The sequence below is a fragment of the Sceloporus occidentalis genome, unplaced genomic scaffold (genome assembly GCF_023333645.1).
Source record: "Sceloporus occidentalis isolate IW3139 unplaced genomic scaffold, rSceOcc1.0.p SCAF_19, whole genome shotgun sequence".
NCBI lineage: Eukaryota > Metazoa > Chordata > Lepidosauria > Squamata > Phrynosomatidae > Sceloporus > Sceloporus occidentalis.
The window spans coordinates 9740935-9768635 of NW_028316999.1; the positions used below are offsets into that span (position 1 = coordinate 9740935).

The window sequence follows — 27701 nt, forward strand, 5'->3', positions numbered from 1 at the left end:
CTTCGCATTTAGCGGTGTTGATCTTGTAGCCCGAAATCTGGGAGAACTCGTTCAAGACCGTATATAGGTTCGGCAGAGATATAAGGGGGCGAGACAGAGTCAGGAGGATATCGTCGGCAAAAAGTCCCAGTTTATATTGCTGACCCTGAACCCCAACACCGGTGATATCAGGGTGCTGGCGGATAGCTATAGCCAGAGGCTCCAAGCACAGGGCGAATAAAAGGGGGGAGAGGGGGCACCCTTGTCTCGTGCCATTGAGAATGTTGAAGGTTCCGGAGTCACAGCCCATCAGAGCTACCGAGGCCGTTGGACCGTCGTATAGAGCGCGGATACCCCGCAAAATATTGCCGCGGAAGCCGAACCAGCTCAGGGTTTCCCACATGTAAGCCCAGTCTATCCTGTCGAACGCCTTTTCGGCGTCGAGGGCCAGTAACATAGTCGGTTGGTGGGTGAGCGTCGCCATTTCGATCAGATCAACCATGCGCCGAATATTGTCAGGTGCTTCTCGATGCGGGATGAAGCCGACCTGGTCGGGGTGGACGATGGAGGCGATGACTTTGCCCAGGCGAATGGCCAGAACCTTAGCGTAAAGCTTCACATCAGCGTTGATGAGCGAGGGGGGGGCGGCATTTTAAAATTCGCCCCAGGCGGCATTTTGCCTTGAGCCGGCCCTGCATACACACACACACACACACTGACTCAAGCATTATACATATACACACACTGACTCTGACAATACAGTATGCACACACTCACCAACTGACTCCGGCACTATACACATACACACTGACTCCAGCACTATACATATACACTCACAGGCTGACTCCTGCACTATACTCACTGACTCTGACAGTATACACACACATACACTACTCCCCCTCCTCACCTTGTAGAAACCTGCCATGCCGTCAATCTTCTGCCATTGTTAATTTGGCATCCTGTGCATTCCTGTGGGCTAATGCAGGTTATGTGACCCTGCTGGGCGCCTCATGGTACCCTCTTCACCATGCCCCCACAGGAAAGTGTAGGGTCTCAGATTCACATGGTAGCCCTGGGCAGTTTTTACTCCTTTGTCCCGCAAAACTCTGGACACCAGGAAGTAGTTTCTAGTCGCAGTGGCGCTGGGGTTTGTCGAGCGCTGTGTTAAAATCATTATATTTGTAAACAATATAATGTACTTTAATGGCTGCTTTTCAATTTTACTTCACTTTGCAAGTTGTGTGTTTTCTTCAATTTCCAAATGAACACTAGATGTCACCCAAACACTAGATTTTCGTCTTATGTGATTTTTGCAGCAGAGTAAATACATTTCTGATTTTGTCTATTCAGCTATAGTACTGTGTAAAAGACAATTAAAGCCATTAAAGGGAAACAATATTCACTTTTTTGTGGAAGTGGATTCAAGCACACAAGACCAAAGGATGCTTTGAGTGCTTATTGAATTAATTCCGGATACTCTCGGATGAACTAATGTGATGCATGCGTACTTTAGATGAACTAGCCAAGTTTAACCTAAATTTCCTATCATCACCTTTTTATTTTAGCAACTCATAGCAAAAGCATTTCATTGGTTGTTATAGTGATGAGACCACTTGTCCATAAGCCTCAATTAATAACATATTAATCATGCTAATTCTGGCTCATCATGTAAAGATGATTTTGCAATTGGAAGTTAATTGTTGCGATTGGAGGATACACAATATTTCAGCTAAAGCTATTACTGCCTTGTACATGGACAGGTTTTTAGGATGTTATAAAACAAGCTTTCATTGAGACTTAGCTCTTAAGGCAAACAGTATTGAATTATTAGTCTGTTGTGCTTCAGGCATATTTTATCCGCCAAGAAGCACTGATCTTGTTTCCATTAGGACATAGAGCAAGAAATTACAACCTCAGGAATTAGATTTAGACTTGGTCCCCCAAACAAAAATGGAGGGCATTTATGGCAATAGCAAATGCAGTAGATATTCTTATTTGCAAAGTGTCCCTCTTTGGTAATCCAAATCCCTCAGTCCCTCTTGATGTCTCTTTTCTAGACTATTTTCTGGGTAGGAGTGTGTCAAAATATTCTGCAGCTATAATAATAAAGGCAGTAGGACGCAGAAATGAAACTGAATTTGGAAGATTTTGAAGAATTGAATCCAGAGAAGTCTGCCAGAGTAGTCATGCCAACCTGGTAGTATTTACAACCATCTGTAGATCCATTATAACTAATGGTATTTGATATGACAAGCATTATACAAAGCATTTATTAGCTATTTCCAGACCTCACACCAGCATGTGATAAGTTGGTTAAGCGTACATGTTCCTTATTTGTTCGTGAGATCCAAGAATAAGACTTGTCTTTCATAACAAATGTTTTAATATTCCAACAATGTGCAACATATAGAAAATTAAATATATATATATATATATATATATATGTTTAAATGTAATGTATTTTATATTTACAAATTGAATTACATTATGTTATATAGTAAAAATTATTATAATTGTAATCTAGTAGCAAAAGTAACAAGAAGGGCAGCTACCTAATATAAAAAGGCTCAAGGGACTATTAATAGTGGAGAATTTCACTGCAGATATATCCAATACTCGATATTACAAGACTTCTACGATTTCATGTGGGAATAAATGGGGAAATAATAGTTCAAATGTAACAGAAAGACACGTCCTTGACCTGTTTCTTAAGAGCTTCGTCTTTCTGAAAACAACCCATAAATGGGCAAGATATTCCCCAAAGCTGTCACCTTTTCTCAGTTAACAGAATTTGCACCTTTTTAAGGTGTTTAAGTAAATAGCTGGGCCTTTTAGGCTTATAGCACTTCTGCAGTAATCCAACTGAAATGGGAATGCCTCTTAATACTTTTTGTGATGAACTAATGGAACAGGTTATAATAAAATCGTGGTGACTGCACTAGATGGAGATGCACCCCAAGTGGCCAAGATACAGAGCTCAAAAAAAAAAGCTCACAAGTTACACTTTTCAGTGAGTGTCTGACAGGGGCGTAACTAGAAGCCTCAGGGCCCCGGTGCGAGAATCTGTTAAGGGCCCCCCCAACCCAATCTACCCTCCTCTCACACCATCTCCCCCCTCTCCTCAGGCTACATTTTTGGTTTTTGTTTTTATTTCCTTTTATTTGCCAACCTGCTCCCCCCCAGTTATGCACATCTGTCCCAGGCTTGCCACTCTGCCCCCTGATATGCCTTTTAACCCCCTATATGCCCCTCTGCCTCCAGAAATGCCTTATACCCCTATACGCCACGCTGGCATATAGGGGGTTAAAAGGCATTTCTGGAGACAGAGTGACATAAAGGGGGTTAAAAAGGCATATAATAGAGCACTCTGCCTCCTGAATGGGGACAGAGGTGACACTGGGGATCTGAATTGGGACAGGGGTGACACTGGGGAGCTGAATGGGGACAGGGGTGACACTGGGAGGGGCTCATTGGGGACAGAGATTACATGGGGGGCTGAAAGGGGACAGAGGTGGCACTGGGGAGCTGAATTTGTGAACACATACAGACACAGTGATTTTTTTTTTGTTTAATCATTTAAAAATAATAATTTAAAAAAGCATTATGTTGTTTGTCCCCCACGGATACACTTACATACACACACATACTGATTGTTTTTGTTTTTAAAAACTACAAAAAATATTATAGTTTGTTCAAACAATAAATTAGTTTACTGACCTTCTACTTCTTCCACTTTGGGGCTTTTTCATCTTGTCCTCTGGTAGCTGCAGACTGCTGACAGGATGTCACTGACATGATATCCGGTGTTCCAGCAGCCTGAGTGCGAGGGGGCGGAGCTTTCACCCCTCACCCTGCTCTCAGTCTCATCATCACTAGGCGGCCATCAGATTGCTGGAAATGTAGATCTAAATGGCCAATGCGTGCTGATGCCGCCGGCCAGAGCTACTTGAATCCTTTTTTTATTTATTTAATATGCCGGATCGGCTTGCCATATTAAAAATAAATTAAGTATTAAAGTAACTCCGGCCGGCAGCATCAGCACGCGGCCGGCATCAGCGCGCAGCGGCCATTAAGATTTACATTTCCAGCAATCTGATGGCCGCATAGTGATGGGAACAGCGTGAGGGGTGAAAGGTCCGTGCAAGGGGGCGGAGCTTTCACCCCTCACGCTGCTCCCATCACTAGGCGGCCATCGCACACGGCCGCTGGGTGCTGATGTGGCCGGTGCTACTTTCATTCTTTTTTTATTTATTTAATATGGCAAGCTGGATCGGCTTGCCATATTAAATAAATAAAAAAAGAATTAAAGTAGCGCTGGCCGGCCGCATCGGCCGTTTAGATTAGATTTCGGCAATTGTCCCCCTCCCCAGCCCGCTCCTTCCAATCTCGCTCCGCCGGCCGCCGGGCCCATGAATCTGCGGGCCCACCGGGATATTTCCCGGTATCCCGGTGGGCCAGTCCGGCCCTGCTTGGGCCCCCCTGAGTGGCAGAACTCCAGGGTCCGGTCGCAGTCGTGACCCCTGCGACCCCGGTAGTTCCGCCACTGGTGTCTGACACATTTGAAGGGCTTGGTGCATTTCATATCCATTTAACTGTTCTTACAGACTCTTTAAATCGTATACACAGTTTCAAGCTGTATTTTATTTTTTTGTACATTTCATCTATGCCACTTCACCTTTGTTTGTATCTCAACTTCCTTAAACCTTTAAAACCTTAATGACAAAGCCCGTACATGTACGGGCTCAAAATGCATTGTTTTCAATTGTTTTAAGGGGTTAAAGACACTATATATTTGTTCAAACCAAGTTTCCATCTTTATATATATATATATATATATATATATATATACAGTGCCTTGCAAAAGTATTTACTCCTACTTCCTTGCATTACAACCTGAAAGTTGTTGAGGGTTTGTATCATTTGATCTACACAACATGCCTACCACTTTGAAAATGCAAAATGTTTTTTTTGTGAAACAAGGAATAAGACAAGAAAAAAAGAGAAAGCTTGAGCATGCATACCCATTAACCCCTCAGTCAATACTTTGTAGAGCCACCTTTTGCAGCAATTAGTGTCTTGGGGTACAACTCTATAAGCTTGGCACATCTAGCCACTGGGATTCTTCAAGGCAAAACTGCTCCAGCTCCTTCAAGTTTGATGGGTCCTGTGTTGTACAGCAATCTTTAAATCATACTTAGATTAACAATTGGATTAAGGTCTGGGCTTTGACTAGGCCATTCCAAGACATGTACATGTTTCCCCTTAAACCATTCGAGTGTTGCTTTTTGCTGTGTGCTTAGGGTCATTGTCCTGCAAGAAGGCGAAGCTCCATCCCAGTTAAATCTCGGGACTGAAACAGGTTTTCCTCAAGAATTTTCCTGTATTCAGCACCAGCCATCATTCCTTCAGTCCTGACCAGTTTCCCAGTCCCTGCTTCCATATATTTTGGGGAGTCTCCCACATGCCCATTGCTGAACAGCAAATGTGTTTACTTATTTTTTTCTTTTAGCAATGGCTTTTTTCTGGCCACTCTTCCATTATGCCCAGCTCTGTGGAATGTACGGCTTAAAGTGGTTCCCTGGACAGATACTCCAATCTCCGCTGTGGAGCTTTGCGGCTCCTTCAGAGTTATCTTTGGTCTCTTTGTTGCCTCTCTGATTAATACCCTCCTTGCCTGGTCTATGAGTTTTGGTGGGCGGCCCTCTTTTGGCTGGTTTGTTATGGTGCCATATTCTTTCCATTTCTTAATAAAGGATTTAATAGTGCTGCTTGGAATTTCGGGTATTTCGATATTCGGGTATTTTTTATAAACCAACCCTGATCTGTACTTCTACAGAACTCTGTCCCTGACCTGTTTGGAGAGCTCCTTGGTCTTCATGGTGCCCCTTGCTCTGTGGTGTTGGGGTCTTTCAAAACAGGTGTATGTATATATATATATATATATATTCTAGACTTGGGTGCCAGTCTTCCTGGGGGAAAAAATCTTCGTATTTCGCCCCTTCCGGTGTTTGGTTCGAGTGAATATTTGTGTACATTCTTCGTGTTTGTTTTTTTTCTTTGTTTTTTTTGCCACTTTTTAGAAGGGGTTAATACGATGTTAACATAGAACGCAACAGCTTTGGCGCCAGGATTTTAAAGGTCCGTATGAGCAACTCTATTGGTCGCGGCAGGGGCCTCCTCTGCCATCAACCAATGAATTCCACCTGCTCTTCATTGGACGCCCCCTCTTTGCTGGCCACCAATAGAGTTGCTCGTACAGACTTTTAAAATCCTGGTGCCGAAACTCGGCCTGGGGAGACCACTGGTCTCCCTGCTCCAGGAGTTAAAGCTCCGTACGAGCGACTCTATTGGTTGCTGGCAGGGAGCTCCCTTGCCATCAACCAATGAAGTGCAGTTACACTTCATCGGTTGATGGCAGACGAGCCCCCTGCTGTCAACTAATAGAGTCACTCGTACAGACTTTTAAAATCCTGGTGCCGAAACGTGGCTGGGGGAGACCATTGACCCACTGAACATGGGACATTTAGGATTTATACCTAATACCTAATTTTGGACCATTTTTATTTCACAATAAATGAGCCTTGAACTGTTAATATTTATTTCCCAGAACAAAAATTAATTCTGCTTAGCAAGCAACCCCTTATCCCGCTCATTTGGATTTCATGTGGGATTTCTTTTATAGAAATCGATGCTCTCAGTACTTACAAAATTAAAAAAAAGATAAACAAGCAGTGTGCTGAGATTTTTTTTTAAAAATTAATGTCTGTACTGGAGTCGTCATCTGATCCCACCAGCTGCTAAAATGAAAAACGATTGACACTATCTCTGATATAAGTAGTCCATTAAAAGTCAGTCAGTATTACGCCACTAACCAGGAGTAATAGCTGCAGCAGGGCTATTGATTCCTGCAGTCCCTGGGCCTGTGCACACTTTTACTCACGTCAGCTTTTAAGAGGTACAATATTTATTCCATCCCCTGCTCTGTAAACGACCGGCGTTTTTTGCATCCCACTTCATGTTAATTCTCAGCTCGTCGGCCCTGTTGGGTGTTGCAAAGCTGATATCTAGTTAGCATTGCACTGAGTACCTATTGATTAATGTGCTAATCAATAAAGACAATCCGCTGCAGGGATTTGTTTTGATGACAGCAGCATCTATGGCAGCTTTGGCCTCGCTGATGTGGGATGTTTGACGCGGCGGAATATTTTTTGGCACAGACCTCAAAGCAAAGCAGCCTTGGATGCTTTTCCGTCGTCTACACTTTTGGAAAAGGGGTTATTTTATTGCGTGGCTCTTGTCTCATGATTGCATGAAGATTAGCAGCTACGTACTTTAGCGGAGTCCTGTTTATCTGTTCTCAGATGATTCTGATATGTTCTCTGGGCTGTTTCAGTTTCTGCTTCAGACGCTGCACACAGGGACAGGTAACCTCTGTGGAACCGCAGGTAGCTATAGGCTTTCTCTAACAGCAGAAGCGAGGATATGTGTGTTTAGGTCACTTTAGTATTTAGCATCTAGTCATTGTTACATGCTTACAAAATATGTATTTGAAATAATAGATTTTATTAAATCATTTTTAATATACAGTTTAGGGTGTCTGCATGTTTTGTGTATATCGCCTTTGTAGTATGTGTGCATATTTACAGTTAATTATTCATTATATAGTTATATATTATATTATTCGTTCAAGTAGTATGCAGAGGCAACGACTAAACACCAGCCTCTGAAATATATATATATATATATATATATATATATATATATATCTATATATATATAGATATATATAGATATATATATATATATATTGTTCATGCACAGAACACGTGAGTAGCCTTAAAATACAGCTAAATGCAAATTGTGTAAATATGTATTTACGCATTTTGGTTATATTATAAAATCATTCAGTGTGTGTCTGGGTTGTTTTTAGAGTCTGTATTTGGCAGAAGACAATTGGATTGTCCTGTGTCTCCTCAGTCGTGCTGTGGTTAGTACATTTTAACCGCATGTTGGAAAGCAATGGATGTCTATTTGTGTGTTGGGGTTAAAGTAGAATCTTACCAAGTGATACTGTGATACGTGATCCTGATTTACTGCTTTGCAAGGATAAAAGCTGCAATCAGCAGAACTAGTTGTATTTATAGCCCCAGGTTTCTTTTGCCTTTTAATTAGATGAAGTCAAGAATCCACCCTCACAAAAACGTTGGTACTTGGGTTACTATAGATAAGTCATCTTAAAAGGGAAGCCTCGTGGAAAAACAAATGTTAAATAATAGTGGTGTATACCATAACATAGTTTAACATTAAAGAAAACCTGGTTTTATTTCATCCTGTTTTATTTAGCTCCCTTTATATACAAAATGCCGTTGTTGTTATTTTGGATGACTTTGCCTGATTACTCACTACGCTTAGGTTATTCTTTGCAATAATGCTAATGAAGTCCTATTTATCTAATAAACAGCGTTCCTCAAAAGACTTATGAGTCAGAAAGTCATCTGGCTGATTGACTGGATTGTTTGCCACAAATGTGTAGAATAATAAATAAGAATGTTTGTATCATATGAACCTGTAGCCATAAAACACTTGAAAAAAGTTTTTGCATTTACTAACTGAAGGACTAAATGGTAATATAAAAAATACTAATCTACTGTCCCTTTCCCTAACTGCTGCCCTGCCTGTGTTCCTAAGAAACTGTTTGGGGGTCCATTAAATGTGGAATCCGAGGATTATCAGCTGCAACACTTTTTATTGTTTGTCATTTTTAGAAATATGAGTTATACGTTTTTTTTTACTTTTTTCTTATAAGACCAGAATTATTGTATTAGTGGGTAGTGCATTATATGCCATGGATCCCAACTTAATGCGTACAATGACATTAAAATGAAAGACAACGGCATATGCCCCACAAACTTTGTTTTATTTTCTGTTGTTACAGGGGACCTTGACTGTTACATTTTAGACCCTTCCACGTGGAATAGTAGAGAAACATCACCCCTGGGCTTGGTAAGTCTAAAAGAAGACACTGACATGATGTGTATAAGTAAAAGGTTTATCAAGGTCCCAACTCTCTAGATTGTTTGTTTGGAACACATATGTTTTCTAAGGAGTATTCAGAAATACATGTTAGTTTAAATGCCTGTAAATGGTTAAATAGAAAATCCCGTATTGTGCACCTGTAAATTTTTAGTAGGATATTTGTAGGACAAATGATGTACATGACTTTCTGGTGTTTTCATAGAATGCACAACTATTTCCTAAAATAGAGAAAATGCTTAAAGTATTACACTTGGGATTTTTAGTACTCCAAAATCTTGAATACCACTTTACGTAATTTATGTTTGTATGATGTTTTGACTTAGAAAGAGTGCTTGTAAAATCAATATAAAATTAAATGGCATCTGTTTCTGGTAAGAGAGTGAGTTAGCTCATGAAATGAGCAAACTCTGCTTGCCATGTAGAGTCAAAGCAGTAAGGCTTGTAAAATAATCCATTCAGGATCATATGTCTTAGTCAAATAAAATAGTCATTAAACAGTTTGTTAAAACAAAGCAAAGTACACGGAGTACATTCTGTTTTTGCCTTTGATGTTCTCATCCAGCATCCCGTAACCTGGCAGCCATCGAAGGACGGGGATCGTCTAATTGGACGTGTTATTCTAAATAAAAGAACAACTATGCCAAAAGAATCAGGGCCGCTTCTTGGATTAAAAGTAAGCATACTATTAATTTTACTTTTTGAAGTATTGTGTTTTGTTTGAATTGCAAATCTTACACCCACATGCAAAAGTATACAAAATGGATACAAGTATTAAGGTGTTTCAGTCACAATCAATGCTTACAGGTGTAATATACCCGAAGAGGTCAGTGACTTTAAACATGACACTGTCATAGGATGCCACCTTTGCCACAAATAAGTTTGTGAAATGTCTGCGTTGCTAGATCTGCCCCAGTACACACTGTAAGCACTTTTATTGTGAAGTGAAAATGTCTAGTAGTAGCAATAGCATAGCTACAAAGTGGTAGACCATGCACACCCGCAGAGCTGTCGAGTGCTGAAGAGCCTAGCACGTAAAACTGATCTGTCCTCTGTAGCATGACTCACTACAACATCAGCATAAGCTTAGTGTGTCAGGAGCTTAATGAAATGGGTTCCATGACTGACGAGCTGCATACAACCCGAACTTTACCATGCACAATACCAAGCATCATCTGGAGTGGTACAACGCATATACCGCCACTGGACTCTGGAAATGTGTTCTCTGGAGAGATCAATGAAGCTTCACAATCTGGAAGTTTGATGGACAAATCTGGGTTTGGTTATTGCCAGGAGAACGCTACCTAGTAGAATGCATAGTGCCTACTGCAAACTTTGGTGGAGGAAGGATGACCTGGGGCTTTTTTTCACAGTATGGGCTAGGCTCCTTAGTTCCAGTAAAGGGTAATGTTAATGCTACAGCATACAGTACCAAGACCTGTTAGACAATTGAATTCTTGCAAATTTGTGGGAAGAGCTTGAGGAAGGCCCTTGTCTATTCCAGCAGGACTGTGCCCCCGATGCACAAGGCTAGGTCCATAAAGACATGGTTGTGGAAGAACTGGCCTGCACAGAGCCCTGACCTCAACCACATCGAACATCTGGGATGAACTAGAACAGAGACTTAGAGCTAGGCCTTCTCATTCAACAGCAGTGCCTGACCTCACAAATGCTCTACTGGATAAATGGCCAAATTCCCACAGAAACACTCCAAAGTCTTGTGGAAAGTCTTCCCAGAAGAGAGGAAGCTGAGGGGGGACCAACTACATATTGATGTCTATGTGTTTAGAATGTGATGTTTCTAACATTATATATTACAATGATTGGTTGTTTTTATAATTCTTATTTTTTTTACGATTGTTACTATGTTCAAAATTATTTAGATTGTTGGAGGAAAGGTCACAGAATCGGGACGCCTTGGTGCCTTCATCACCAAAGTTAAGAAGGGGAGCTTGGCAGATGTTGTTGGTCATTTGCGAGCAGGTAACCACAGAATTAAATACAAGGCAGTTTTAATGACATTGTCCTTATAGTTAATATATGTGGGGTTATTCTTTAAATAGTGTGTTAAACTTGCATTAAAAATAAATCTGTTCATCTTCATGAACTAATTATAGATTGCAAATATGATCTGAATAGTCAACAGCTTGGGGGTTTCTCTTGCAAGCCGGCCAAAATGTCCTTACATAATGCAAACTGCTATGCTTGCACAAAACTCAGTCTTGCCATAGAATGTCACAATTGTTTCCCCAACATCATACATATTTAGGTTGACCACTCACTCTTTAGTGAATAAATGAAATTGATGTACTTATTGCAAATAATTTCTTTATCATTGAAGGTGATGAAGTTCTAGAATGGAATGGGAAACCTTTGCCTGGGGCAACAAATGAAGATGTTTACAACATTATTGTACAATCAAAGTCTGAACCACAAGTTGAGATCATTGTTTCAAGGCCCATTGGGTAAGAAATATGGAAATCTTAAGCAAACAAATTCAAGATTGGTGTTTTGCTATTAAAAGCATTTGATTGATTAGACCAACATAATCAACAGGTTAGCGGTGGATATTGAAAAGTAGGAGTAAATATTACTTCCACCCTCCCCTACATGATGTGGGAACTCTGGCCTATCTTCTATCATAGCCTCCAAGCATATCTCACTCTTCTGAGACTCCCTGTTCTCCTCCCTGCAGCTAAGGTGTGCTCTAGGCTTCTTTTTGTGTACAATGTTGTATGATAGGTAGCTATTGACAATATTTGCTCAAAGAAAACACTCGTAGCCACTTCAGCTGTGTACATCATATTTATTTTGGTGTGTTCTTTCCTTTGTACTGCATATGTTTATGTATACTCATTTGCCCTCAGATTTATTAACCACTATAAAAGGTGTCTCTGAGGCTGTGATGAACCTTTAGTGTAAGATGTGCATGAGAACATGTGCTAAAACAATTCACAAAGAGCACAGGAAGTTTGTTTTGGCTTTCTACTTCGGTTCATATGTGAATTCCATATGAGTTCAGGAGATTGGGAAACTTATTGACTATGACTTTTCTAGAGAAAGGTGGGATCACAGACCATCAAAAATTGCTAGAACACAATTGATAGATGCAGTAGAGGGCTGGCAGCATTCACCTCGGTGGCAAGTCAGGCCAAGTGGTCCTGTTGTAAAGTAGAGTAAAACAAACTTACAGAAAGAGAATCCATAGAAACTCCATAAAATGTACAGAAACGTCATCATGTAAATGGCACTTAAAGTCTTCCTTATTGTGGACATCTTGGTGGCTATATGGAGAACTGCTGAAAGACATTCAGAAATTCTTCAAGTAGTTGCCCAAATATTTAAATCAAGACATCATATGGGGGCATTGTCCCCTTGCCTCCTTTACAAGTCACTCCGTGAATTTTGTCTCAAATATGACAAGTCTTTTTTTTAATCTATGAAAAATGAAACTCATGTTTCCTTTTCCTATCGTTATCATTTTGCTTTCTATCCTAGGGACATTCCAAGGATTCCAGAAAGTTCCCACCCGCCATTAGAATCCAGTAGGTGAAACTTACACATTGCAGAAAATGGGTTATGTATGTTTTTTAAATGCATTAGAATGCGGTCTTTGTGTTTATATGCAATGTGATATAAATAAGATTAGGTGAAACACATTCAGTATTATCTAATTGTCTGCTTTGGTACTTTTACAGTTAGTTTTCAATGATGGTTTAATAAGTGACCACACGTCAGTTAAATGTATAGCCCATAGAATGAAACGTATATATACTAAAAGCAGCCACAACAGGCTAGCTTTGTGTTATTCAATTCGGAAGCATTTAAGTGACACTTTAAACCCAATCGAGAATGCATAGTGTTTTGTAAGCACGTATATTAACGAAACAATAAATAATTGGAAGTGCTTTATAACTCCCATGTTAATTACCCTCTAATTTAATTTGAGCTGGCATAATAGTAGTACATCACTTTTCAGACTGAAATTTTAATTAGCATGTAAGCAGTGTAAGAAAAAAAAATCAAAGCTATTTTCTGTTGATAGGGTTGTTTGGATTGTCCTTTCACAATAACACTACATTTATTATTCTTTTGGTTCATTGATGTTGTGTATAAAAGATGATACTGATGTATTATTTCAAAGATGAACCATTCCATTTGTTATGAAGGTGATGAAGTCTTTATTTACCACAATCACTTTTACACCTCTCTGTCTTACAAAAATGTATGTGTTATTAATGCTTTGGTTTTATTTTAAATATGCTAGGTTCCAGTTCTTTTGAATCTCAAAAGATGGATCGACCTTCCATATCTGTTATTTCTCCAACTAGTCCTGGAGCTCTGAAAGATGCACCTCAGGTCCTGCCCGGGCAGCTTTCTGTAAGTATCTTAAGGTTTTTTTGCTAACATTTGTTCTTGGCATGTAATCATTTTATTTTGGCTTTGACTAGGGCTGATAACATCATAGGTGCCAAAATCACACAAGGCTTGACTCCTTGATTTAAAGGTGCTGTTCCACTTAGGCAAAACATTAGTTGCACTCATGGGGTTGAGCCTATTCATTTAGTGATTCATTCCAATATATTCTGTAGGCGTGCGTGAAATATTTGCAGAATAGGGTACAGGCGGCAGGTAGTGCTTTGATCTGGTTCTAGTTCAGGCTCATGTCCCCCCTAACTCAGAGCCAGACAAAGTAAATCATCCACCTCAAAACAATTTTGTCTTTCTCAGACACACACATGTAGTTTCCCTGCCAATATAAAAATAGGAAGTGTAATTTCATGGACACAGAACTTCCCATATAGGTACAGCCTTTGAACCATATTGTTACACCCAGGCATCTGCTATTTAGCAATTTTTATTTCTTTGTAAATGGTTAATGTACAGAAGCTACTGGTGTTATTTAAATGTACATTTTGTACCGAAAAATCATTAGGCAAACGTATGACACAATAGTACAAATATTTCAGTACTTAAAAGAATCGAATTTTAATCATATTATTAATCCTATAGCCCTCTACTAAAGAGAGATCCTGCCACTTAAGTCCATCTAACTATTCTACTAGTTAATCTTCTCAATAACACTTAACATAATACATAACATCACATAATGAGCTCATGGAAGTTATTTAAATTCATATTGATTCTTTAAAATTATCTTTAAGGGGTACCAGATATTGAAACGGGAAAAAAACATCATCAAACATAACCTGAGTAAACAGAAAACTTTTTAAATGATGAATTCATGTATCCAACCATACTTGGCTCTATGTGAAAAAGCAATTTTTCGCTTAGTTACCATATCAATCAGTTAACCACATTTAATTGATAATCAAGTTCAGTTTCACTGAAAAGGACTTTTTCACATGGGTGATTTGATGAACTCTTTATTTTCAATAAATGAAATGATCATTTAAAAGCTGCATTGTGTTTTTACTCATGTTGTACAATTATTTCTAAAGTGCTTCCTCATTTCTTTATAGGTAAAATTGTTGTATGATAAAGTGGGTAATCAGCTAATCGTAAATGTTCTGCAAGCAATAGACCTTCCACCAAGGTCAGATGGACGTCCAAGGAATCCTTATGTAAAGATGTATTTTCTTCCGGATAGAAGGTAAGAGTATGTTGGATGCTTGAATAGAAAATTATTGTAATTAAAAAAAATATTATGTTATACAATAAATGGAAATGTACATAGGGAACCAGATGTGCATCCCACAGTGCTGGGTACCACTTTACATGTGCTGGTCGGCAGCAAGTAAAATGTATATGTGTCCTGGAAAAAATGCCTTATGTGGTCACACTATGCATTTCTACAATGCTGACTTCACATTGGGATTTGGCCACATTGTATTAATGGATAAAATGAAAATCCATATAATGCCTGCCTCAATGCTGAGAGATGCATAACACCAGTTATGTGATCGCATGATAATCTGAAAAACACTAAATTATTGTAACTCAAGCCGGACATTTGGTACAAATATTTCATATTTCAGAATCTCCTGAATAATGAGACCTGTTTAAGGGTTTTGTATGTAGTTATTACAAATTAGAATGAAGTTTAAGCAAGTCAAGTGCTGACGACGTGGGAAAATCTTTGCTTTAAGAAGTAATAATGTAATTGTAATGCCTGAACTGCAGTATTTCTGAAGTGCCACTAGATGGCAGCATGTAACCATGTTTTACTTTTCACAGCGATAAGAGCAAACGAAGAACCAAAACAGTGAAGAAAAGCACAGAACCAAAATGGAACCAAACGTTTGTTTATACCCATGTGCACCGCAGAGACTTCAGAGAACGAATGTTAGAAATAACCGTGTGGGATCAGCCAAGAGTGCAGGAAGAGGAAAGCGAGTTTCTTGGCGAGGTACAATATATCTTTGTACCCTTCAGGGCATCAGCATCATTTAGCGTAATTTTTTACGTTGCACCAGATATTGTTTGTGGATAATAAAGGCTAGGTTTGGATATAAACATACAAACATTTTGCAACAGCCTCTCTTGTACTTCGTTTTCAATGCTCAGTTGCTGTGGTTGTTTAGCAGTGGTAGGGATGCTTATACAAGTGGCTCCATCAGTCATTATTACACTCACAAACAGCATCATAATACAAATAAGCCAAGATATTGTGTTGTCTGTCTGAAATATGACATTGAGCCCTAGGCCAATGATGATGGGTGCAGAGTACAGCTCTAGGTTTTGCTTAGGACAGCAACCCCCCAAAAATAAATAAATATATATATATATAATTTTAAATGTGTTTCCCAGTGTGAATGCATCAACCTAGATTACGTGACTGTCTTAATACAGTTTCTATCAATATTATAAGGTATTGTAATGCGCCATATTTTGCAGCGCTGTGATTAGTTCCTGTTTCCTGACAACTTCAATTTGTTCTTTAGATCCTGATAGAGCTAGAGACTGCACTGTTAGATGATGAACCTCACTGGTATAAACTACAAACACATGATGAATCTTCACTACCTCTGCCCCAGCCATCGCCTTTCATGACAAGGAGACACCTACATGGAGACAGTTCCGGCAAAAAAGTGCAAAGTAAGTGTCAACATTTCCTTTCTAATGGAGTTCAGCCCATTTATTGTGTAGATGGTAGACATCTGCATTTTGTGTATAGACGCTCTGTGTGTTTTTTTCTTAAATGACCACATACACTGGTATCTATTTGCCTTCGTGTTATACAGGATCACATGGAGACAATGATAGTGACCTCTCAGATATTGATGTTGATGGTGGTATTAGAGCAGTGCCTCCAGGTGCGTTGTTAAATGGCATGGTCCTGTTTCTCTTGGCTTTCACTTTGTTTCACTTATTTGGACTCCAGCAGTATGTTCATTTTGAAGATTCAGTGTATTGTGGAGACAGCTTACAACACAGAAGATCATTTAACATATAGGGGAAATATATCCAAAACAGTAGTTTTGTTTAGGTTTTCAACTCTTCATTATATTTTTATGAATAATATATACATTAGTTATACCCAGTTAATACACAAAAGTGAAATTAGCATTTTAATTCAGACCTTTTAACGGGTAGGAAAAAGAAGGTATGAAATTAAACATAATGAATATCACTAACTGCGTTTGTAACAAAATACTAGTTATTTTTCATTTTAGATGAGAAGAAATAGTAATTTTGCTGAAGTCTGCACAACAGCAGAAAGCTAAAACTTACAAAAATATGTGGTTGTTACACATAAAACACCATGTATAAAGTATTTCTTCAATTTAGAATTACAAAATACGATATTATGTAATAACATCACTTCACAATGCTCTGGAGCTAATAAAAATGCAACATTGGTTTTACACAATAAACACCATGACATAATTTTATGCTAAAGGATGCAAAGAAGTGTTTGTTCATCTGCAGCTTCCAATTTTGCTGGTGCACTGTAGTTTTAGAAATGCATGTTGCATGGCTAATCGCTTATACTACAAAGTCCAAAGTCTAATGGGAAGAAGACAATATATAACAGATAACATTTGGCTAACTTACAAACAATTGTTGGTACACAATATATGTATATATATATATATATATATATATATATATATATATATATATATATAGTGTTTTTTGGACAGATCAGGGTCTTTGATTTGACATTCCCTGGTTTATTTTTAACTTAACAAGCTAGGAGATGGGACAATTAAAAGCTCTTTGAGTGATAAACTACCAGGGGGCTTTACATCCCCATCTCCCTTCACTTTATATGAAGGTCAGGTGCCTAGATATCATACTCTGCTAGACATGATGTGCTTGATGTAGCTACCTGACTCCCCAGAGATAGAGATCATGGATTACAGCACACTAAAAAAAAGACTACATTTGCAACTGGTGTGCAACTTAAGTGGCTACAATTTCATACGTGCATATTAGATCGTAAAAACAATTAGCTAGACCAACTTTCATTCCTCCTCTTCTCTTACCTCAAACACCCACCCGATGTACAATATTCCATTAAAAAATTGGTTAGATTGTATAGTCCTAATCTCCAATTGATCTATGCTAATAAACCATGATTATTGTTATTCAAGGAGGACACATCCTTTATTTTTCTATATGCTCTATTTTGTATATATTCTGTTCTATGCTACACAAACAAAATCTTAATAAACAGATTTTTTTTTAAAAATCACTAAAATTCTGACGATACAGCAAAATGAATCAAAAGCACACAGTAAAAAAATGTATAAGCAGTTGAGATTAATGAGGTTAATATATTGGTTATTTATTCTACATTGCCACCCCCCTCTAAATTTAGAGGGCAATCAAACTAGATATTCCTTTGCCGATTTATTACATACTTACCACCCTGTCCCTACAGGCCAAGCGATGAGCTAGAATGAGTGGGGAGCCAAGACAGGAACAGGAATGGACAATATGGTAGAGCGCATTATGTGAATTGTGCCTCCAGATAGCATAGGCTTGATTGAATAACAGTAAAACCTTCCAATAGCATGTTGATCATCCTTAGTATTGAAGATCCAAACCCCTAAGCATTCATTTCTTGATACCATTTGGTTTTAGTTCCCTCTATGGAAGCTGAGTTGAAATGCTGAAATCTCCTGCAAATGTCCTCTTTAGTTAATAGACTCGAATACAACAAGGACCTAGCGAAAACAAAACCCAGAACCTTGGTGCTCAAATGTTGCAATTGCCAAAAAAGCAAGAAACATGTCCATGTGAGCTATTTCCATAATTGAGAGGGAGCTGAATATGTTCTGAGCAGTTTTAAGTATTGGAAGAAGGGAGAAAGTAGATTTGGTACTGAGCAAGTGATAAATGAATCCGGCCTGTTTTCATGGTATGCATGAGTTGTTGGTCAGATGACCAGCAGATAAGGTAACTTTATGTAAAATGTAGGCACCAAGTGAGAAACCTTATTAGCCAAGGAACGTTGCATCCATAGATGTTAGTAGACAACAGCAGTCAAATTTAGGTGCCAGCTTTTAAATTATAAGAGCCATAGCTACTTAGCTGCTGAGATTTGTCCAGCTCTGTAAATACGGGTGCATTACATTTTGTAGGAAATCCCAATTTGTATTTCCTTTTTTTCTGTGTTAGGAGCTTGTGTGTTATATATTGATTACTGATGCTTAAAATAGAGATCATTTTGTGTCTAGTATGCAAAACCTACATATGTGCTGTGTATTGTTCTACTGGAAGTCCAGTCTTGGGCTGGCTGAATTTGTAAATGTTATTTTTCATATATTAAAGATGCAAATAATTCCAGTCTTTTCTAAAATTACCTGATTCTTTCTGTGTCCCCACACATGCATTGTTGCCTAATCTGAGATTTGGTATTGGGACAAATATCAATACTGCAGTCAATTAGCGAGTAAGCCCTATTTTCTGATTACAAATGTTGGTTGAGGTTTAGCTAAACTTCAATCATAGTCAAGTGGAGACCCTTCATTCTACTGTACTATACATGAATCAACTAAACTTTAACCAGCTCATCTACAAGGCATCAACCTTTTAAAATGAGCATGTTCATGAAACCTCTTAAAGCCTTCACCATAGTCAAGCTTCTACGTGTTATGTACTTTGCAAAAAATGTATACAATGTAATAGATGCTGTTCTAATGAAAAAAAAGACCTTTGCTAAAACACAGCTTACATCACCAGGTTCCAGGTCTAATGCAAGAGAAAGTAGAGCCACAACATTAACAGTGCCAGAACAACAAAGACAAACCCACCATCGCTCACGTTCTGTATCTCCTCACCGTGCTGACGATCAGGGCAGGACCCGTTCACGTTTACCAAATGTGCCATTACAGAGGTACGGTCTGAACCTTCTCCTCTCTGCTTAGAATTTATATCAGACCAGGAACTACAACATGTGTATACTGAGAGTAGGGCACCTGGACAATATACTGACCTAGCAGACCAGGAACAATGATGTTGAAATGGAGATAATAACCAAAGCAATTAACGACTAACATTCTCTAATGCAAGGATACAACCACAGCAAATAGCTTTGTGTTACTTAACCTTTTGGATCTAAGGCCATAGCCACAGTATTGCAGTTACATTGAACATATGATGTTGTAAACATAATCAGTGGTAATTATTTTCAAAAAGTACAACACATTTATACACTGTATGCACACCCGCAATATCTACCATGCAATTATAATATACTTTTCGACCCAGAGCAAATAAATATAGTACTAACGTACCATTCAAATACAAAAACAACCCATAAGATAAAAAATTACATAATGATGCCACTATTTCTGGGTTACAACATATACAAATAAAGATTCATACATATGAACACACATAGCCATACAGGGCAAATGAGAGTGACTGTAGACACATTCTCTAATTATGTTATTCATTTGAGATATATTCTAAAGTATAGGTCATTTTGAGCTTTTAGTTGTTTTTCTTTGCGGTTTAAATTAATAGAAACCCCCCTGTAACCACATTCTGTTCCACATGTTTAGGAGTCTAGATGAAATTCATCAAATGAGACGATCACGTTCTCCAGCACGACACCATGATGCCTCCCGAAGTCCCATAGATCGCAGGTCCAGGGACTCAGATAGCCAGTATTTGTCTGAACAAGAAGGGTACGTGTTATGAGAAAAATGAGTAGACTGAATACAGATCCATTGCTAGATATTTTTATTTATAGCATTGTAAGTTTGAGTGATGCTTTGTCTTATTTACGCATTGGCTGGTTAATAATGCACAGGTCTATGTCCTATTAAAATAACTCAATGAGTACTACCCAGCCATGTTACATGAAGCAAATGGGCAGATGATGCCTTATTCACAAAGAAGAACTCTTGTGGATGTCTGGGGCAACCAGCAGGAACATCATCATGAGGGATTGATAAATACTTTCCACCTGCATTGTTCATTGTAAATACAGTTTTCTGTGTGCTTTATTCACTGAGATGAAAAACAAGGAAACCTTTTGGCAGCAGAAAGCTGTTGATTAGAGAGAATAATTCTGACAGATCACAGTCATGAAAATAGTTAATGTTTGTCACAACACATGGTATTGAGTGTATGTATGATTAAGGACAGCTACCCAAAAATGCATTCAAGTGTCAGTATAAAGTCCATCCAACAAAACAGACTTTCTACTGTTAATGCTATGCTGTTGTGTGGATTGTGCAGTCGATTTTTACTTATGTATTCACAGATGGAGAAATTAAAATCTACACACCAACATAACATATGTAATAGTTGACCAGATTAGAATATACAATAGCACAATTCACCATAGTATCCAATGAGTAGGGCATACATCTAAACAAAGGTTACCAGACAATATATGTTCTTCAGAGTAAAACAGTTTGTTTAAATATTATTCCTGCCTATTAAGCTCTAGTGTTAATTTCCATCACTTTGTGGATGACCAAAATAATATATAAAACATAATAAACACTTATTTTAGGGCCCCACTGAGGATTAGGCAGTTCCATAACTTCCGTGGGGCAAGAGGGGCAGCTGAGAGATGCTCTTAAGTCACCTAGTGACAATTCCCCTGTACCCCGTTCCACCTTCTGGAAGCGGATCTGACGTCTGCTTAGACAGGACACCCACTCCTGCCCCAGGTGCCAAGAGCTACAGTTATGGCTCTAGTGCTAGGTTATGATGTAATAACAAGAGACTCTAGTAATAGAGCATAGGTATGTGGGAAGTAGAATAGATGAAGTGACTGAGACATTAATCTCAGTGCTTTCTTCTAGGCTAAAACAAATCAATCTGCCCAGACAATACCCAACCCCCATTGACTTTACTAGGGCCTTCCCTAGTCATCTCCAGCTAGCCCCATCCTGCTAAAGAAAAGCATTGTTGAAGACATAACTCAGCACAACTCACCTATTATTAAATAATTTCCAGAGTATACTGGAAGGCCGTATTCTGGAACCAGCTGCACGTGACCTTCTTTTCAATCAGTCCTATCAGCCCATTGGAAAATTCTTCACAAGTTGATTAGTTAAATTGTTTACCCGTTATATTTGTTTGTCTCTCCAGTGAGCTTCTTATGCTGCCTGGAGCCAAACGTGGACGAAGTGCTGAGTGCCTACATACCATCAGGTACAGTAAATTGGCTATGGTTTGCTGCATTGTGTTAAAAAAGCGATTATTTGAAATTATAATGTTTTACTATATTATTATATTATCTGTAATCACAGCTCACTTTGACTTACTTATAGCTACTGGTTTTATACATGCGATTTGAAATATGAGTAGTCTCAGCAATCACTAAAATTATATTTTTTAGCAATTATATTTTTTGTGGGTGGCACCCAGCAATAATGTCGACATTGTATCTCGAAACAAGAGAACCATAGGATTTTACTATAAGTGGTCATATTCTTTCCCCAGACATAAAAGCAGACCATTTAAGACCTATCATTAGAAATCTTATGTGTGTGTGTTCATATATTGCGACATGCCTTCCCCCAGTTATAGTAATCTGTTTATGTGCTTGAGAGTACAGAAAATGTTATACTAGACCGGAGGACATAATAAAGTACTGTTAACAGTTCTAAGAAGAAATGTCTCTCAAATTACATTTTTTTATTATAATTTAATTGATTTATTAAGTCTAATTCTTTATACATTTTCAAACAAAACAAAATGAACTATGGACATGTCTAAAAACAGTCCCGCTCTGAATTATTAATAAAGAGAAGTTTCCAAAGCACTATAGGTATTCTTGGAGGAGACATATGGATAAGTATGCAGGGGATGTCACTTATTGATTCCTTACCCATGCTTACATGGGCTTCCTGCTTTGCATATGGCTTCTGTTTTAAACACTGCTTTAAGCAGAGCACATAATTGGAACCGCACGAGTCTGAGCATTCTACCTACATATAGCTGGTTTGATCTTCTTAAAACATATTAGTAAGATACAGAAGACAGGGACTGTGCGAAACATTAAATAAACATTGTGATAACTGCAATCCGTTACAGCGAGATATATAGTGCCCAAAGTTTATCAAATAAACAGCGCCCTTAAGTCACTTTGAGTCAAGGTACCCGTTTATCACCTTAGGGTACTAAAGTTTTCCTAGTCTTTTTGTAAATTACTCTTTATCACTGTTTTGTGTTTCTTCATTATTTAGCATTTATTGGCCTGCAGAGTAGCAGGTGCTTATAATAGCTGGTCAACTCACTTTAATTGTATATAAAAAATAGAAATGTTAATATTTGGGTGTTTTTAATAAAGAAAAAAATCTTCAATGATCGTAGTTAGCTTTAAGGTAAAATGAATTGCTTTTTATAATAGTTCTCTAAAACACATATAATCACAGGAGTTATATCAACAGAAAATGAGGTTTATCACAAAAGCACTGCACGTACAATTGTTTCCTACATGTTACATATTTTGGTAGTCCAGCTTTGGAAATAATCTTAATTGTTGTTCTCAAAGCATTCTTTTTTTTTTGGTTTTTGAAAAGAAAAATGTCATCAGCAAGTCATCGCATAATGATTTTACCCAGCAAACATGTCCACAGCCCTAGTTACAAATGGTTGTCAAACAGCTTTTTATATTAAGCATATAAGCAGAGGTAAATGTTCAAACCTAATTTAGTAATGAATGTATGGGCTTAAGCACCATATCATTTTAACCAACTTTTTACAATATCTCAGAATATATTTCTAGTAGTAGTTGTAGTGATAATAATTAACAATAATATGTATACTGCAGGAATGACAGAACTGGAACTTGGAATGAAACGTACAAAATACTTTCTTTACTGATTTTAATGGTAGATAAGTATATAAATCGCCATAGTGATAAGATAACTCACAGAAACACAGAATATGATTTCAGATAAGAACTGTCGGGGCACTTATTCTGCCAGTTATTTCATGAGTTTTACACAGTAAAGTAAAAAATACCCACTACACAATCAACCAGTTACACAAATATAATATATCCTGTGCAAAATAGCATTCAGATATGATTTAAATGGTTCATTTCATACACGTTGCATGTATGCTGCTATTATTTCTTCATCTCTTCAGGACATTTGTTTGCATATTTGTCATAGTTATATTGATGATATATGTCTTTAATGTCTATAAAGAAATTGTCAGCCGAACGCATTATAGGAAGGCCGTAACCCAACATCGTCTGAGCAGTCAAAAGCTGACAGCGTGAATTTCCCTTATTTAAATGTGTATCGACCCTGGGCCGCACTGCTGGAAATAGAACTTATTAAATGTTTACCTTTGTGCCCTGTATTTCTGAAGTATTATTGCATTCTTTCTTTGTGTTCTCTTGTGTTTTGCAATACACAAGAAATACTGTTAGGCACAGTAAAACTTTGCCACCCAAGATGCCTTTACTAGAATTTGGTTCTCATTGGAAACTCTACAGGTAAGAATTGTGTTGTGGAGTCCCAAGTTATGTGGTCCGTGTATCAGTGAACGCATAGCAAAAAAATGAAACAACTGCATTACAACGTGTTTTCAAACATTGGCATTATTGCTTTATGAGTACGTAATTGTATATGTAGTGCATTGCAGTATTTGTTGTTTTTCCTATGTTTACTGTTGTCTTCCATCCTACTTTATAGAGTATTCTGTACGCTTCTGCATTAGGACACCGTTCTTCAACCATTTTAAAACTATATATATTATAAAGAATAGATAAATATATATATCAAATATGCTGTAATTATAGCATGATTTATCAATTAAACTTGAAATTGAAAGTGTAAAGTTCCAAGTGTCACAAGGTTGACTTTACAAGACATTCAGCCTTTATTCTAGTTTGGCCAGCAGGCTGAAGAGCCGTGTTCTTTCTATGTAGAGTACGTGTCTTGGTTAATACTGGCAAATTACAATTGAGTGTATTTGGTATTCTGTACCCTAAATATCAATTTATGATGAATTGTGCTTCACTTCTTAAAGAGTTCTTTGCCAATTAGTATGTATTTTATTAATATCATCATCATCATCATAAGAATTTGAAGTATCTCTTTCATCAAAAATTAATCAAATAATAACAAGAGTGTTTGGTTTTTGGTTTCATGCAGGAATTTTGGCTATTTCTTTTACTATAACCTCCCAGTTGTAAAGCTTTAAGCACAGTGATCAGAACCGCCTTTTGTAACCTGTTTTTTTTCTTACTTTTTTGTGCCAGTCGTAAAACCTGTTATAATTATTTTATGATTTTTTTTGGTTCAAGCTACCTTAAACCATGTTTTATTTATGAATTAGACTGTTGCATTGATGTTTTCTTAATATCATGCGATCTCTATAAACATACTCTCAAAACACTTTGATCAAATAAATGGTTGGGGTGGGAGTGGTACATTCCAAACATCTTCAAGGAAATACATCAAGGAAATAACCTGATATATCTAAGTTGGGCTTTCTATCAGTAAGACCCATGATACATTCCCTCGATATTAATGTACACTGAAGAGTCATTACAACGTGTGGGTGCAAATTAAGACTTGGGCATTTTTTCTCATTGCTGCTGTTCCCTTGATGTACTATCGTCAAGAATTTAGTGTTGATATTTAGTGTCGCTATTGATTAAGACTGTGGAGTGCTTATCTGTTAGTTGACTCACATTTAAATGATACAGGTAACAACATATTCTATTTCTCAAGACTAGCTTCCATACTTAAGTTTGTGTTTTCCCCTTCTGAGATTATATTTAGAAAATATTAGTAGCTTAATTACCATTCCAATCATTTATGAACAGAATGTATTATTCTAAAATGCACTTCTAAAGAGAGGGGATATTTTCTAGTGCATCTTACTTATTACCTTGAGTGAAACCATTAATTGTGATTTGTTACATATAGACGGAAAAGAACATTGTCATATTTGAGAAGCAGATGTTACTCTTTAATATAGCTACATATTTGTAGAGCTTTTAAGACGGCTAACGAAGTGGTCTCCAAAATGTTTATTACTCTACATTCTTATTTTGACCTACTAAAATGTTAGTCTGTAAGAAACGAACAATGTTAATTGGATTTTTATTTAAGTGAATTTGTTACATTTCCAAATGTTTACGTCACTGGGACATACATCCAGACATCATTTGGATGGCTATTGCTACCCATTCATTGTAGCAAGCTCCTGTAACAAAAGATATGTTCTGGTACCTTTAAAAGGAAATGTACGGGGAGGAAACGCCATGAACGCAGTGTTAATAAATGAGAAGTTAAATGGATTAAATCACAGTTAATGTCATCACCCACACAAACCTTTGAGAATATTCTCACCATGTAAATATTTTTTTATACTGAAATGTTGTTAATTTGCACTTAAAAAATAAAGGCACTAAAAACTCACATTTAATAAATCGAACTAGGTACGGCTTTCTTTTTTTGTTACCACCCAAAATTCACACCTCATCATGCACGGAGATGCTTACCTTTCGATTACTCTCCGCATTTTTAGGACGGAGTGCGACCATGTTTTTTATTTTTTTATTTTAAAGTCATCTTAGCAAAGAGAACATTACTTTTTATGATTTTATATCTAACATTGTATCCCTCTCTTTGTTTTTCCTTTCTACTCTTCTTTCTCTTCTACCACTGGATGCAATGCACTGGCACTAGTGAACTGCAGCCCTCCCTTGACAGGGCTAGAAGTGCTAGTACCAACTGCTTGAGACCAGATACTAGTTTGCATTCACCAGAACGAGAAAGGTATATAACAGACTTATACATTCTTATCATGTGTGCTAGTGAATTTTATTTCTGTCATGTTGAGTATTTACATGTCATTTATAGTAGTAGTAGCTTTTGGCTTTTTTTTTTTTTTTTGGTCTTTGTCATGTTGTGTGTTTTGTATTTCATAAATGCTTTTTACTTATCATTGTTTGAAAACTTCAACTGTTCTGGATAACCATAGAAAAAATAGTAGCTTTAATTGATTAAAATAAACTGTTCATACATAACAGCATAAATAATTGAAACAATTTGAATTTGGTTTTGGGGATAATTGTACTGGTATTTTTATGATTGAATCTACATCTCCTATGTAGACAAATATTTCTAATGTCTTACCCCCACAACTAAGCATTACATGTTAGCAAATAGTTTTGGTGTCTCACATCACTATCCTTTCAATTTTTATTCAACAAATTTAGCATTTAATAATCAGAAACAATTAAAATCTGGACAGTTAAAATCTGGTGTCTTGTAATACTGGTTTCACAAAGGCCTTTCAATAAAATGTTATATGTGTATTGATACTAAGTATAAAAACATAGATTTTGATGAAAGTTAAGAACCATTACGTCCCTCTAGTCTGCCCATTTCCTCTGATGTAAAGACTCAGACCATAATCAGTCCTTGGCCTTGCCTTAGATTCAAGATAGTTTTATGGCTGTCCCATGCATATTTAAATTCCCTCACTGTATTAGCGTCTACAATCTTAGGGGTTTTATTTTATCAAATAAATGGAAAACAGAAATAATGCATTACTTGGCCATAACATGCATGTAAAACTGATCCTGTGCTAACAACTGATATTTGTATAAAAATAAATAAAGGCTGTTCAGCTCTCTAGAAAGGATGTTAAGACTTAAAAATTTAACTTGTAGAGAAAGATTATCTTATTTTTTTAATATAGTTTTAACCCCTTCATTCCCCTATAGACGTACCGGGACGTCCAAAAAACACCCACAAAGAAACCCCTATGGACGTCCCGGTACGTCCAGCCCTTCGTTTGACAGCCTGGACTCCCCCCCCTGGCAGCAGAAGCCGGCATCGCTGGCTTTCTGCTACCTGATCTCCCGTAACAGCTTCCGGCATGAAAGCCGGTAAGCTGTTACGGTTGAAAGTGCCCAATCGCGCGATCGCGCAGTTGCAAACGCGCGATCGCGCAGTTGCAAACGCGCGATCGGGCATTCCCTTCCGGGTTACGTCACTGCTGACGTAACCCGGAAGGTCATTGGAGGACAGGATATACCCTGCGGGGATATCCTGCCCTCCGATGAGGCACAGAGATGCTGCGATCTCTATGCAGGTCTGTGAGGACCTCCATAGAGATCACAGTGTGATCGGTGCAGGGGGATCACGGGGAGGGGAGTGAGAAACCATCTCTCTCACTCCCCCTCCCGTCCTGAAAGAGAAAAGCAGAAAAAAAAAAAGTTAATTCATTTAAAAAATAATATTAAATAAATCATTAAAATAATAATATATATAATA

At 37.8% G+C, this 27701-nt stretch overlaps 1 protein-coding gene across 5 annotated transcripts in view; it reads left to right on the forward strand.

Moving 5' to 3' along the window:
* LOC149302382 (regulating synaptic membrane exocytosis protein 1-like) overlaps positions 1 to 27701 on the forward strand; it is a 179831-nt gene that overhangs the window by 92326 nt on the left and 59804 nt on the right. For 2 of the 5 annotated variants that reach the window (XM_089482491.1, XM_089482492.1), the window contains exons 1-15: positions 7352 to 7403; positions 8915 to 8982; positions 9578 to 9688; positions 10896 to 10995; positions 11354 to 11477; positions 12511 to 12557; positions 13280 to 13392; positions 14496 to 14626; positions 15211 to 15382; positions 15918 to 16071; positions 16218 to 16289; positions 19168 to 19321; positions 19992 to 20117; positions 21538 to 21600; positions 26106 to 26195. In XM_089482491.1, the coding sequence (XP_089338617.1) occupies positions 7352 to 7403; positions 8915 to 8982; positions 9578 to 9688; positions 10896 to 10995; positions 11354 to 11477; positions 12511 to 12557; positions 13280 to 13392; positions 14496 to 14626; positions 15211 to 15382; positions 15918 to 16071; positions 16218 to 16289; positions 19168 to 19321; positions 19992 to 20117; positions 21538 to 21600; positions 26106 to 26195 (1577 nt within the window). Of the gene's footprint in view, positions 1 to 7351; positions 7404 to 8914; positions 8983 to 9577; positions 9689 to 10895; positions 10996 to 11353; positions 11478 to 12510; positions 12558 to 13279; positions 13393 to 14495; positions 14627 to 15210; positions 15383 to 15917; positions 16072 to 16217; positions 16290 to 19167; positions 19322 to 19991; positions 20124 to 21537; positions 21601 to 23821; positions 23900 to 26105; positions 26196 to 27701 lie in introns of those variants that run through there. The other 3 variants (XM_089482490.1, XM_089482487.1, XM_089482488.1) reach the window with 3 other exon arrangements.